At 52.3% G+C, this 14,464-nt stretch overlaps 1 protein-coding gene across 1 annotated transcript in view; it reads left to right on the top strand.

Moving 5' to 3' along the window:
* The first annotated feature begins 5,380 nt into the window (after positions 1-5,380).
* The window catches only part of SEPT9 (septin 9), a 104,366-nt gene continuing 95,282 nt past the window's right edge, over positions 5,381-14,464 (top strand). The window contains exon 1 of the mRNA XM_010579408.1: positions 5,381-6,190. Coding sequence (XP_010577710.1) covers positions 6,169-6,190 — 22 coding nt within the window. The 5' untranslated portion in view covers positions 5,381-6,168. The remainder of the gene's footprint in view (positions 6,191-14,464) is intronic.

Genomic DNA, 14,464 nt, shown 5'->3' with positions numbered 1-14,464 from the left:
AGTGAAAGGACCTGCTTCCAGCCAAGGTGTCAGTGGGCACTGGAGGAGTGGGATAGCTATGAAGTGTGTGTGGGGTGGTGTCTGGCACCTTTCCCCTTAGGAACAGGGAAAAACTGAACTGAAGGAGGAAGTAGGGCTGGTGTGTCTTGACCTGGTCTCTATGTGCTAGCTCATGCAGTGCTGGTTACCTAAGCCGCTGTGTGTGGTCACATTTCTCTCGGTTGAATACATGAGTCTCTCTGTGGTGTTTATTTTCTTCCTCTTTTTGTTGCTGAAATGTCAGTTTGCAAATTGCTCGTGGGCATGTTGGCAGAGCAGCTCATGGGTGCTCCACTTTCCCTCTTCCCCTCAAAGTCTGGTGTCCCTCCTCACATGGGCAGAGGCAAATTCCCGAGCCCTGGCTGCCTACCACAGGCATTCTCTGAGCCTCCAAGGCCGGCACATCCAGTAGTGGCTAGTGTTTACCAAAACCCCTAATTGCACCTTAGGCAGAGAGCACAGATTTACTCCTTGCTATATTTATCTTGTGTCTAGGACTGCAAAAGAGATGGGAGCGCAGCCTTTCATGCCCTTTGTTGCAGAGAGGTGACTTGTTTGTAAGGCAACTCTGCAGCTGGGCTAGTGGATAAAGCACTGTAGATGTTCAGGGCTGAGCGTGCGGTCTCTCTGCTGAAATTTTGGTAGTCATAAAAGCAATGCACAAGGTCCAAGGAAAGCACCAGTAGGAAGAGGCATTCCTGATTGACTGACTGGGTGGAGCAGTCCCTCCTTGGCTTAAATTTCTTGTAGTTTAATTTCTGGTCAAAAGCATGTTATGATGTTCAGAGAAGTGTCAGGCCTGGATGATTCCGCTGCTAAACAAAAATAGGGTTTGCTGCCCAATTCTGAAGCGTCTTCTCTCCTTCAGTGGATTGGCCCTTCTTCCGCAATGGGGACTTAAGGCAAGGTAAGCCAATGGGGGTGTCCTCTGGCTGCATCACACCAAGGCAGCATCTCTCTGTTGTGTTGTAGTACAGTAACACAGAGAAATCCATGCAGAGAGAGAGCCCCTTGCCTGTGGTTGCCCCATAGACAGCAATATTTTGAAAATCCCTGTGTTTAGGGATTCACCTAAAGAGGGTGAAACAAAGATCTCAGCAGGTCTGTCCTCAGGTGAGGTCTGCCCTCAACACCAGAGGAGCTCCTTCAACACACACAAACAGAGCGTTGCTTCCCACGAGCCTGTGCTGCCTAGGCATAATGTGTCTAGAAATTGTGCAGCTTTTCAGCTGGCTGTGGCACTGGTGATGTGCAGGGAGCTGGACTCGCTGTGCCACGGCTGGGGTGACTCTGGGGCTCCTTGGTGCAGGCTGCTCTGAAGACAGTAGAGGGGAGCAGTGTGTAATGCAACCTGTGCCCCTGCCTTATTAAATAAGCCCAGAAAAAAAGGCAACTCCCAAAGGTATTTGCAGGGCTTGGTGTAATCTTCTTTCCTTTAATCTGCCTGCTTATGAGACCCAGGTAGTAACTGTCTTGAAGACTTTGCTCCTCGATGGCTCCTTCTGCAAGGTAGGAGTTGTTGCGATGACCTGCCCGGGAGGCAGGAGGGTGCAGAGCAAATGGCCAGTGTTCAAAATAAGAGCAAATACGGTAATGCTGTCGGGAACCCAGCTTTCCCCCAGCAATTGCTCAGTGGAGAATGACCACAGACCTTCAGGTACAGTGTAACCCCCCTGTTTTGGGAACTCAAGTAGTGAGTAGGGGAAGAGTGAGTGTTGAGAGGGCAAGACTGATGGTAGAGAGGAGGAGTCTGGGGAAAAAAAACATAATTGGAGGATTGTGGAAGAGTTAACATTTATGTGAGACTCCCTGCGTGCTCTCAGGAGGGTGCGTGTCCACTCCTCCTGCCTTGCCTTTTGCTCTGCGCTGCCAGCTGCTATTAATACTTTAGCAGGAGTGTTAAAGCATGAGCAGAAAGCCCAGGGAGGATATGCAAGGGATATCCGGCAGTTTGAGGCTTTCAGGCAGAGAGGTTGAGAGCCAGCATGGAAAAGAGTCCTAACAGGGGCTCACCTTAAAGATACGGGACGGGATGGAACAGAGCGAGACTTGTGTGGGCATCATCTCAGGGGGCTGTGTGGGCTCGGGGCAGGAGGGGAGATGCGCTGCTGCTGGTTTAGCAATGCCCTGCTGCAACTGTCATACATGCTTCTGGGTGGTGATGAACCCTGTGTCCTGGGCATGGTCTTTGGCTTGGGAAAAGTAATAACTCGGGAGGATCTGTGTTTCCCTGTGTTGAACAAATGCAGCTTTTCATAAGAAATAATCAGGGAGGGTCAAAATAGTGCTTGGCAGCAGATGTGGAGCAGCAAAGAGCTGCAGTCCAGGGCAGGGCAGCTCCGTGTCTGCCCAGCTGGGGAGGGGGATGGAGGAGTGGGGAGGAAAAGAAAAAATAACTGGCAAAGAGCAGGACAGCAACATTCAGAGGATAAGTACCTTCCTTGAAAAGAGGGGGATCTCCTTGGGTTTTGTTTGGTGTGGAGTTTTTTTGTTTGTTTGTTTTTTCAAATGAAAAGGAGAATTTATCTGGCGTTTTCTTTCTTCCCCATCCTCAAGGCTCATATAAATGTAAATGAAAGGTTCTTGGAGCAAACAGTCAGCAGAGGCTCAGATATTGTCATCTGCTGGCTGGGTCCAGCCTGGGGGTAAATGGCATAGAGGGAATATAATGGAGTAACACTTGATTGCACTGTTTGAGTTTGGACCTGTATTTCCTCATGTGAAAATGCTTCACTGAACATAATTTGATTTAGGTGTGCTCTGCTCTGCTGCTCTGTCTTCTCCCTCTGTACTCTCTTCCCAGCTCGCCAGCGCTGCAGATAGCTGAGCTTGTGAAAGAACCAGTTGAATCCCCATTTTTCCTGCCTCTTCAGGCCCTGGAGGTCTTTGGCTGCTCTGGCTGCTTCCCTGCACCTTTGTCAATGCAGTTTGAACCTCTGATCCCTGCACGGACTTGTAGGGTTCATCCTTTCCAGCTCGCTCAGCAATAGGGCTGGGGTTACAAGGTGATACCTGGCTGTTTTGCAAAAAGCCTGGTAGAAGTGGCCAGCTGTGACTATGGGGCTGCATTTGTGAACTAGGTAGAAAAGAAAATAACTCTTCTGTTGGATGAAATGCCACGGGGACATAATCACAGCATAAACCTAGAGAGGCAGACAAGGAATTGTAAATAGGATCTGCCTGAATACCTGCAGGCATCTGTACCACGGTGGCCGCTGCTGTGGCTGGTGACAGTGTCAATAGTCCTAAATCCCCTCCTGGCTGCCTGCCCACTGATGTCCTGGGCTCTGTGGCATATCCATGGTTGGGGGTGAACTTGTGCTGTCTCCACAGCACCTTCCCTGCTTATCTACATGTTCGTGCACAACAAGCAGTTTATTGCTTAGCAAAGGGCTTGGGCGTTGCTGGGCTAGCCTCGGGAAGGTGTGAGAGAGATAAAATTCAAACTGAGCCTGGAGCAGGGTTTGGTTTACTTTCTTTCTTGTGATTTCCTTCCTAGCTTTCTCTGCACCTGGCAGTGCTTCCTGCTGGCTGCCACCCGTGGTAATACTTAAACCTGCGAGGTGGGGCAAGGGAAAGCGTGCACCCTTGTGCCAGCTTTGGCAAGTGCCGGGCGGCAGTGGAACAAGGCTCCTGCTTTGTTTCAGCTTCTTGTTTGGGTTTATCTTTATGGCAGATAGTGGTGGTTTCCTAAAAGTTGCTCCTGCCTCTTCCCTCTCCTCGTGGCTTTGCCAAAAGACAGCCCTGAGGGGCCTTGTACTCCAAAAATACAGCCCCAGCCAGGGGAGAGTCTTTTCTGTCCCCTTCCCAAATCCTAGACGTGCTTGACTTCCCCCCAACCCTTTTAACAGTAGTATTAGAAAATGCAATATATATTATCTTTCTCTATATAGACTTGTACAATGCATGGACCACCAAATACCCAAATACCTGGGTCTTGATGGGTTAAAGTCACATGTGTGCTGCCCCTATCCCTTCTTCCTTTCCATTCACCTTCTTCCTTTCTTGATACTTCCCCTGAGCTTTTCCCTTCCTCTCCAGCATGAGGAGCTTGGCAATGAAGGCTGCTCAGTGGAGGCAGTGGAGTGGATTTTGTGCTGCACGGGGCTGAGCAGCTCCCCTGGGTCCTTGCTTTGTGTTCGGCACCTTCGAGGTCTTGGGCAGGAAACATGGTTTCAGACTGTTCATGGGAAAACATTGCTTATTGTCCCCTCTCTAATGCCTTAGGCACTGGCAGCAGGAACATGCAGGGCTTTAATAGCAAATAGTGAGTGAACAAGAATCTAAACCTCCCTGCCCAGGGAATAACCTGCTGGGGATTAGAGAGAAACTTCTGTAAGGAATGGGCCATCCTGGGGCTGCCTCCCACCAGCTTTCTGCTATCTGATGTGCAGCGGTTGATGCTGGCCTGACCCCACCGCTTGACATTAGCTGTGTTCCTCCCTCTGGTGTGGTGACAGTGATACTCCATCAGCTGCTGTTTGGGGGAAACACGCATTATTGAAAAGCAATGTAGGTTCAGGCTGTCTAAAGGTCCCAGCAGTGCCTGTAATGCCTGGAGTCTTTCCCTGGAAGTTTATTCATCCAGCCAGGAAACAATTTATCCTTCTGCCCATGCTATGGGGGGAAACGTCAGGCTCTGTCACAGCTATGACACTTGTGATTTCCCACGTGAACTGTGAACATTTTGGGGCAAAAAACGTCACGTGTACCATGCTGAGCATGCGAGGGTTCTGCCAGCACACCTGGCCTGCGTAGCAGCTGTGCCTTCCCTGCCGGCATCTGCCATCCCTGCCTCCAGGCTGCCAGAGGAATGCCTTGTTTGCCAGCTCTGGGAAGGGAGGCTGTGCCCTTGCATCTGGCTGGGTGACTCAGGCTCCGCACTATCAATAGGAATCGGTAGCAGATGACACGGGAGGGTCGCATGGGGCAGTTTGGGCAGCGCTGCGCCCGCAGGCAGCGCAGGCAGTGTCTCGGCAGAGGTGCTAACGCGGCGTCCCTGCTGCCTGCCCTGGCCGCCGGCCAAGTGGAAGCTTCTGAGCAGACCAGCCCATCGCTGCAGCCGCGCATCCCTCCATCCCAGCCAGGGAGAGGAGGATCTGGTGGTGGGCTCCGCAGGGCTGCTCTGCTCCCTCTGCACCCTGCGCCCTGCCTCGGCATCACTGGGAAGGAAAACTGCTCTTAAATCCCACCTCCGCTCCGCCGTGGGACCAAGAAGACCGAGAACTTCTGCCCAGGGCAGAGACTTTCACTATCGCTTTCGGGCTGGCTGCAGAAATCCTCCCATTATTGCCGTTTTGCAGTGGGGAGGAAGGCGAAGTGGGGGCTCGATGCCAGGGCTGGCGGCGAAGCTCTCCAGTGGGTTGCACAGGGCGAGTAAACATGTGTGGCGCTCAGGTCCTGCCTGGTAGCAGCAGCAGCAACCCATGATGCTGTGCTTGGAATGAAGTCAGCCTTCATCAGCCGAATAGTTTATGCATGAATCGAAACTTCAGACCTGGCAGGGTGGGGGAACGCGCAGGATCAGCGCTCTTTTAAAATGCTGGAGCCAAGGAAGGAGGAGGGGATAGAGGAAATAGCAGGAAAATAAGACTGGGGAAGAAGGGAGAGATTTGAGAAGCTGGATGAGTTGTTCGCTCTGTTATTGCGAGGAGCCAAGTTCCTTAAGCATCTCCTGGTGGATATCAAGAGGGAGCTGTAGAGGCTGGAGCTTTCCCCTGGACACTCGCATGCTGTAGCTTTAAGACTGTTTCACAGAGGACTCGGGATTTCCAGTTTTCCTGCGCCTGGTGGAGTATTTCAGGGAGTTACAGGATTTTTCGGGTCATGCACCCCCTTTTCCTTTTTTCTTCCTCCTTTCTCTTCCTCTCTTACTCTTCCATTTCATTTCAAAGAGACAAAGCTACTTTAGTTTGGAGCACAAACATATGATCAGCACATGGAAATGTGGTAATTTGGATGCATTCATGATTGCAACAGATTGAAGAAATTAGACCAGACAAAGAGCTTTTTTTGGAAGAGGAGGAGGAGGAGGCAAGGCAAGGAGGGAGGGAGAGTGGGGGAAAGAAGGGGACGCCACCGAAAAAAGGGACGGCCGTGACACGCGGATGCTAAATATATCCCGTAGTAATGGAGAGGGACCGGATTTCAGGTAGGCTATTGATCTTTTAATATATTATATTCTGCCTGTGCCCTCTTACCTTTCCAGCAGCTTCTGCACTTTAAGAAGAGAAACAGCCACGCTCTGAGTGGATTTCAGCTGATTCCTTTATTTATTTATTTTTTTGCAACTCTTCCTTTCTGCATTTCTCTCCCCCCCCCCATCCTCCTGAGCCCTCTAGACAGAAGGTGGTTCCAGCAGAAGGCGGGGGGGGGGGGGGGCAGGGGGAAGCAGGGGGGAAAAAGAAACTGCTTTCTAGGTCTGGATTTCATTTGAGTCTCTCGCTCCCCCCTCCCCTGCTCCCATGTGCCGCACGGCGCGGGGGGATGAATGCTGAGCCTGTTAGCTCAGAGCTGCAAGCCGGGAAGAGGGAGGAAAATAGCCGAGCTCTTGGCATGGAGACGCGTTTCTGCTCTGAAGGTTGGCTCCTGAGTTTGTGTGTGTGTGTTGTGGTTGAGCTTTCCCTGCTTGCCAAAGTATCTTCCCCTGGCTTTTGCCCTCCCATCCTGCCTGGCTGGCTGGGCAGGAGCTGCCTGCGTGTCCGGCGGCTGTTCCTTGTGCAATGCCAGAGCCGGTGGTCGGCGGCCCGGCGTGTGCTTCACCTTGCTGGCCATGTGTGGGGGCGTTCGGGTGGGGAGGAGGATGGAGGTGGGGGGGGTAAGCGAAGGAATGAATAACTTCATTTAATTCCTCAGCTTCCCTGCAAATTCCACCTAATGGTGCGTGCCTGAGCGGTTCCAAAAACTGTTCCCGGGTACGTCCAGCCGTCGGGGAGCGGTGTGGCAGCGAGCTGCTTCTGGGGTGGCCGCGACTGTAACTGTTTGCAGGGAGAGGGAAGAGGCGGTGTGGCATCACCCACAAGCCTTGCTCTCCGCATGCACGAGCAGGACACGGCCGGCATCGAAAAGGGAGAGCGAGGGAGGGGTTGTCTGCGCCAAAATCGGCAGCCCTGGTGTGCTGCAGCCCAACGGTGGGTCTCCCTCCTCCCGCCCCTCGTGGTACGGCACAGCTTGCCCTCCTCCGGCATGGCAGCCCCGGAGAGGCACGAGGCCTCCTCTCCTGGGCGTTCCCAGCCGGCTGCTGGGCACTGGCACTGGGAGGGAAACCACAGGGATGAGAGGAAACGCTCAAGCCAGGGTGGAGCGAAACTGCGGCCAGGGAAAGCTGCTCCCATGGCTGGCCCGTACCAGACCCGCCGGGCCCTGTCCGAGGACGTGCTGAGAGCACCCGGTGCCCCTGGACGAGGACTTACCTGCAGGAGCATCCTCCGCTCCCCACTGCCTCTGGAGAGCGCAGATGGCACCTTCCCGTTCCTTTCTCCATCTCTCTTGCTTGTGCTTTCTCCTCTGGTTTGAGCCACTTCAAAGCATTCCTGAGGGCTGCTCATAACTCAGAGCCTGGTGGGTGTTTCAGCAGCGCAGGGCTTTGGGCTGGAGAGCCTCTGCTGCTGCGTGCGGGCCTCTGCTAGGCAGGGACGGTTTGGTCCCACTGCGGTTTGGCCTTTTGCATCTCCCGTCACACCCTCGCTGGGTCCCTTCCCTCCACGCAGAGGCAGTGGGGGGCTTTGCAAAGGGTGGTTGGTGAGAAAGGGGACTCCCTAGTGATGTGATCTGGGGCTCTTTGTTCCAGAAAAGCCTCCAAGGTGGGTTTTTTTCTCAGCCTTGAGCTGCACATTGTGTTCAGTTGCTGCGAGGAGCCCAGAGCCCTTGTGCCCGGGCTGGCTGTCACCCGCTCCCAGGGTGTGCAGCACCCAGGGACCCCACGGGCAGGAAGACCCTGGGCTGGTGTCTTTGTGCAAAGATGCAAGAGCTCTTGCTAACCCCTGGCAGCACGTTCGCAAAACGCTGATGTCCGAATGCGTACGTGTTTCACTGACCTCTGCTGGAACCGGCTTTTCTGTGGGTGGTTCAGATGTGGCTGAGCTGCGGGCAGGGAGGCAGGCAGCAGGCAGGGCACGTGGGCGTGCTCGGTGGCCTGGGCCAGGCTTAAGTAAGCGTGGTCTGTGCCTTCACCTAAGGCGGTTGTGCCTGGGGGTTTGGTGTGGGATGATAAACATGGCTGCTCTATGCTCGCTCAAGCACGAGCGTGTTGTGTGGGCCCCCTGAGCCGTGCAGGCCATCTCGGTAGTGTTTCTGAATATGCAGCTCCAACGTGAAATATGGGATGGGGGAATAGATGAGCCGAAGGGCTGGTCTTGGGTCTTCTCTGCAGGTCCCTGCTTGGAGGGGTCAGCGCAGGCAGGGAAAGCTGCTCAGCCATGGCAGTGTCAGAGGGAATGCTAAACCCGCGCACGGGGACAGAGCAAAACTGTGCTCAAGGAGATTCTGGGCACAAAAGTGACAATATCACCAGGTCATACAGTTGGCTCCCAGGTCTGTGGCACAGCACGGACTCGCAGGGTGAGCTGCTCAGCTCACGCTGGTCCTGCCACTGCCAGCATGCGAGCGGGCTGTGCCAGCCGATGTGCTCCGAGGGTCTCGCGGGGCCATGGGCTCTGGCACTGCCGTGCTGGTGGAGGAGAGGAGCAGGGAGCAGAGCTTGGCCTGCCCTGGGCTCCCCCCCGCCGTGGCCGTGCAGGCAGCGCTCCTGGTGCGGGCAGCGGGACAGCTGGGGCTCTGGCTTTAGTGACTAACCAAAAGATGACTCAGATGAAAGCAGATCTGTGCAGCGCTGGGGGCTGCATCCCAGGCACTGTTCTGGCCCTAAACATGCTTTTAATTAATACTCTGCTGTGGGTGGGAATAGCTGACTCCTGAGCTGAGTGTGGGGCTGCTGGATGGGGCAAAGGCCCCCCAGGGTGGGTGGGAATTGGGCCTGGCCTCTTCTTTGAGGGCTTCTTTCCCACAGCTGCTGGAGCTTGGCATGTCCTGCGGGGTCTCCTCTGCCCAGGGAGAGCTCAAGCTTTCTTGCGTGCAGCGGTGTCCCCTATCCAGGATCCCGTCTCCCCCATGCTTCAGGGGAAAGCATTCAAGGTGCGAGGTGATGCTGTAGGTCTGTGCCTGGTTCGCTGCCAGCTCCAGGGTAGCGAGGGTCTTCCTCGGTCTCTGTGACAAGGCACCAGTCTTGGGTGGTGCCTGTGGGTGCCAGTATAAGAAACACAATCTCATATAACCTGCTAGTCCCTTTTAATCTGGTTAAACTCTCTCTCATACAGTTCCACAGGCTAATACTGCGTGAAAAGCCTTAGCTCTAAATTAATTGGTTTCCAGGCATCCTTCTCCAATGGTTTTGGGGCCAGGGAGCTGTACTCTGGGGCTGCTCTGTTCCTCACATCTGCCCCTTCTCTCTGCCTTGTCAGATTGTGTTGGTGGCAACAGCCTGGAGATGGCTCTCCTGTCTTTCGCTAGCAGATGGCTCTTTTGACTAGTCCAGATCTTTCTATGAAGCCTTAATCTTTAATGCCATGGGCCCTCTTACCTCTTCTTAAATGAAAAGCAAGGGCCTGCAGCACCCCAAGCAGTGGGGTTTTGGTGACTGCGATAGTGGGGTGACAGGATGGGTGCAACCGTGATGAGAAAAGAGGTCTGAGCTCCCAGGTAAATTAGTAATGTCACTTTTGAAATTGCACTGTGAAAACTCATTTTAAGAGTTAACAAATGATGAGGAGGAGGTGATTGTAACACCTGACTGCAGTGAGTGGCATATGTTAGGCAGGACCCAGTAGCAGGCAGCTGAGAGTGCTGTAGGTGCATGTAATCTGCTGAACTCCAGAAAGAAGGATGAACTCTTTATTAACCCATTGGTGATCATTCTTAATCTTTCAGTTACATATCCACTATGGATATATTTGTGTGTGTGTATTCGTACAGAGTTTAACATGGTTTTATACATCATACTATGCACCTAAATGATCCGAGCAGCAAGGAGACAGCCCCTATTTGGAGCATGTGGCTTGCAGAGGCTGTGCAGGCAGCAGTTCTCAGACTAAATGCAACAAGACAGCATCTTCAGTGGTCCTCAGAGCCACACGGGAAGCACCATGTGCCTGGACTGAGCAGCAGAAAAGGAAAGTAGTGACCCTGTATGTGAATGCTGGGGGTGTGAAGCTTTGTTGGGAGGGAATGTGCTTGTTTCTTCTTTTTTTTTTTTTTGTAATAAAAGTTAATCTATACAATGCGTGTAGCAGGGCAGATGTGGTGGGGTTGCTTCTGATCGCTCTAGCTATCTTTTCTGTTCTCAGGTTTCTTGGTGTCCCTGTTATTCCTAGGAAATAGCAGATAAAAGCCTGAGACGTTTCTTTTTAGTGGTCTTCTAACTGTACACCTTCTTTTACCAAATGTTTTTCTTTTTCCTCTGACTTGCAGCACGTCGCGCACGTGGGACACCAGCTCAGGCATTTACAGTCTGGATGGTTCTACCTCCTGTTAGATCCCACTGCATTCATCCAGCCCTGGCACCCAGGGACGCCTTCCTGCCTGTTCTGCCTTTGCTGGTGGCTGTTGGTCTGCCCTTAGCCCTCTCTTCTGCTGCCAGTGTCCTGCCGCTCGTGTCCGTGCCTGGTGCTGACCCCCATGGTTTGCTGCAGTGTGCAATGCCCTGTCCCCTGAGGCCGTGGGCTTGCATGCTATGCACTGTAAAAACTACGTCCAGCTTTTTTCGCCCAAGTTTTATGTTCAAGCATTTACCTTCATCCCAGATGTTCTGTAGTAACCTGTTGTGACTGTGGGTTTCGGCTCGTTTACTAGTAGGTCTATGCAGGCCCTCTCTCAGGGAAGCGTTTGTGTTTCATGAGGCTGCGGAGTTGCCTCTGCAGACAGTTGTGTTCGCAGCATGCTCCGTGCTGCTCCCAGCCCACTCTTGGCTGCCTGCTCCTGCCTGGCCAGCGGATGCATTCCCGCAGTTGTCTGAGGCATGTCAAGGTATAAAGTATTATCCATTTCCTGATGTCTGCTCTTAAATCTGCTGGAATTTCTGCTCATCTCCATTAAATACAATCCCATTGTGGGGCACAACTCATCTCTCGCCTGACAGCACAGGTAATGCTTCTCGACACCGCTCTGTTGAACTTGGCTAACCCCAGGGCAGGAGCTCCTTTGCTGCCTGCCCTCCTGCTTCGTGCTTTGCTGGATGACTCGGAGCCTCCCAGCAGAGCGATTCCCATGCTGCTGTGGCAAGGGAGGACATTTCTCATGCAAGTCAGGGCGCTTCCAAGGTCCAGCATACCATAAGGCTGAGTAGGAGCAAGTACGTAGTTAGGGAAGTATGTCTGGGTCAACACATGTCTTTAGTTGCCTTAATGATCTCAGAAGCACAATATCTGTGTCCTGTTGGCTTCTCTACGTGGTACTTGCAGCTGTAACTAATGGACAGAATAATTCGTTAGAAAGCAGTGATGCCTCATGCTGTGAGTGTTGTAGTCGGGCTCAGGGCTCTGCAGCCAGACCCTGGCATCATACGGGCAGTAGGGAAGGACCTGATGGGCAGCGAGTCCAATTTTAGGAGCAGTCTTATACCTGAGAAAATTTGGGTGAAATTTCTTGCTCTGCCCCAGATTTTCTGTAAGTCATTGGGAAAAGGTATTTGTGCTCCTATTACCCTTTGATTTTGGGTAAGGATCTGGTGTTTGGGTCTCTGTGCTGAAGCTCTCTGTAGGCAAAGGAGGGATTGTAGCAGTGCCTGCCTGCGTGGAGGAGCTCAGAAGTGCAGCTGGAAACTCCAAGCTGTTCTTACACTGCAGCAAAGGGAGTCATGAGTCTCTAAAGTGAGCATGTGCATGGGATCTGAAACTGTTCCAAAGGGACTACTAGTGCTTGATGGCTACTCTGAACAGCTGATGGAGACGGCATCCATTACATATATGCTTAACCAATATCCATGGACAATGACCTCTTTACACTGAGTTTCTTGGGCTATGCCCACTACTTTTTCTCAATGGTTTCTGTTTGCAAGGGCAGCTTCCTTCCTAAGTACCAACACTGAAAATTAATTTCCCCATGGTCATCTCTGTGTGGGATACGGCACCCCCTCTGCCTCTCCTCTAGCACTTCAGGGTGCTGTTACATTTATTTGTCCTGTGCTAGCACCGGGTACTGCATCCCCAGCACAGGAAATCCGTGAGCCCTTGCTGCTGGATGGAGCTGCTGTTTGAGTGGCAGGTGAAGTGAAATAGCCCTTCAGCATAACGTTCAAAAGAGCGATGGGGTGCTGATGCTGAGAGTGTTGTTAGAGACTTATAAACAGCTCTGTTTTGTGGCTTGGGGAGAACGGGCATGATTTTACAGGTAAATAAAATGCATTAGTTTTACAAGCAATAATCATGCAATAAACCTGAAAGTGTGTTTTTTCATAGAATCAAAACAGCCCAAGTTGGAAGGGACCTCAAAAGATCACCTGGTCCAGCCATTCATGGGAAAGAGAGCCTAGATGTGATTGGACATGGTGCTAGGTAATCTCATCTTGAAAACCTCCAGCAGTGGGGACTCTACTGTGTCCCTGGGAAGGTTGTTCCAGTGATTGATTGTTCTCACTGTAAAAAAATGTCTTTCTTGTATCAAAATTAAGATTTTTTAAAAAATCTTTTTTCTTTGGCCTGCTCTATGTCCGTGTGAAGTTGGTGCAACATAAACAGGTCCGTATTAATTTTGTGATTACATCATTACCAGATAACTTATAAACTAAAGCAGTCACTCTTGGAGCAAATTCTGGTTTCCAGTGAAGCCAATCTGGGGAGTGATAAGCGTGATTGCTTGGATGCAGGTTTTGTGGGGGAGCCTGCCATTAGCTCTGCAACATCTCCAGGTTGCAGCTTTGACCATGAACTGGCAGGAAGTTTGTGGCTTGAGGCTGTAGGAATAAAGGTTTGTTTGCATGTCACTCCTGGCTGTCTGATCTAGAAAATTAAGCTATATCATCAAGACAACCAAGTTTGATCTCTGGCGCACTGGAGTAGAGAAATACTCGTATTTTGGTTCTTTTGTTGTCTGAAATGTTGATTCTTCAAAATCCCATTGGGTTTGGAGAAGTGGGGTCAAGGCATAGAAGTGTGGGCACCCTCAAGTGAGGCTGCTAATGAAGGTATTGGTCCATATAGTCAGAAATTACTCTCTCCCTGACTGCCCCCATGCTGGGCTCTCCCTCCGTGACTTCCCAACTTGGGGCAGCATCTGTATATGCCTGTGGCACCCCCTTGCTGGCAGCCCACCCTCTGGCAGCTGGCACTGCTTGCCTGCATGTAACACACTCTCCTTTCCTTCCAGATGATGCTTTTTTTATTAGTTTCACATGCTGCTGCTTTCCAGGGCTATGTGCTTCAAGCTCTTAGTCATGGTGCCGGAGCAGGGGCTTTGGTGTTGTAGACAAGACCTTGCTGATGAGGAGGGAGGCTGACATGGGTGTTTTGGGGCTGGGGGCACGTGCTCGGTAGGTGCTGGGTGTTTTCTGAGCGCTTGATCCCTTGCAGTGGCAGGGAGCACCAGGCCTGCCCAGCATGCACAGGATGGAGGAACTTACAGTGGCTGAGCATCCCTGATGAAGCCAGAGCCTTTGTCAAGGGTGGTGTGTGTTTGGGTCCATCTGGGTGGTTTAGAGGGACACATGGAAAGAGTTAAAATCCTGAATGCTTGGCAGGGATGCTTGCTTTGAGGGACACTTGGGAAGCTGGAAGACAGATCCTGGGGAGTCGAATGGCGTGAAACTGCAGGTTGGGAAGCCTGGATCAGGACTTGGACCCAGGCTTTGAGCCCAGGGCCCCTTTCTGCTTTACCATCAGACTGGTGAGAGCAGCCGTGTTGGGCAGGGCCACACAGCAGTGTGGGTAAGGCTGCTTTTGGTGCCTGGGTCTGGGATTTTGTCCTTGTGCCGCTGACTTCTGGAGTTACAGCAAGTCACAGGCCCTCCCCATTTCGCTGTCTCCGAGATGTTTGCTTGGACTTTGAGGTTTGGGCATGTCCCTATTTGAGCTCAGGGGAACAGCCTGGTCCTGTGTGAGGGTCTTTATCTCTGCACCTTCCTCAGAAGCACCTGGTGCTGACCAGTCCATGAGCTGTTGTACCAGCTGGTCCCTGTCTCTACCCAGGCTACAGGCAAAGAGCTTTCAAGATCCTCTCATCTAAGCGGTGCTGGAAGTACAGAGCATCGTACTGCTGGTACCCTGCTGCCTGGCCTGGTGGGAATCTGGACTTGGGAGGCTCGTCCCAGACCATGGTGATGCTTTCTCCTGCCCAGGAGTGTTTTGTGTGGACTGCTCTGTTACTGATGTTGCTGTGACAGTGCTGTAGGGACCCTGGCTCTGGTCAGAGTTTTTGGGTGATGGCTGCTGTGAGTGTA

Source organism: Haliaeetus leucocephalus, unplaced genomic scaffold, assembly GCF_000737465.1.
Source record: "Haliaeetus leucocephalus isolate CR32 unplaced genomic scaffold, Haliaeetus_leucocephalus-4.0 Scaffold657, whole genome shotgun sequence".
NCBI classification, from domain to species: domain Eukaryota; kingdom Metazoa; phylum Chordata; class Aves; order Accipitriformes; family Accipitridae; genus Haliaeetus; species Haliaeetus leucocephalus.
The sequence above is the reverse complement of the archived record's forward strand: the minus strand, read 5'-3'. Positions and strand labels throughout refer to the sequence as shown.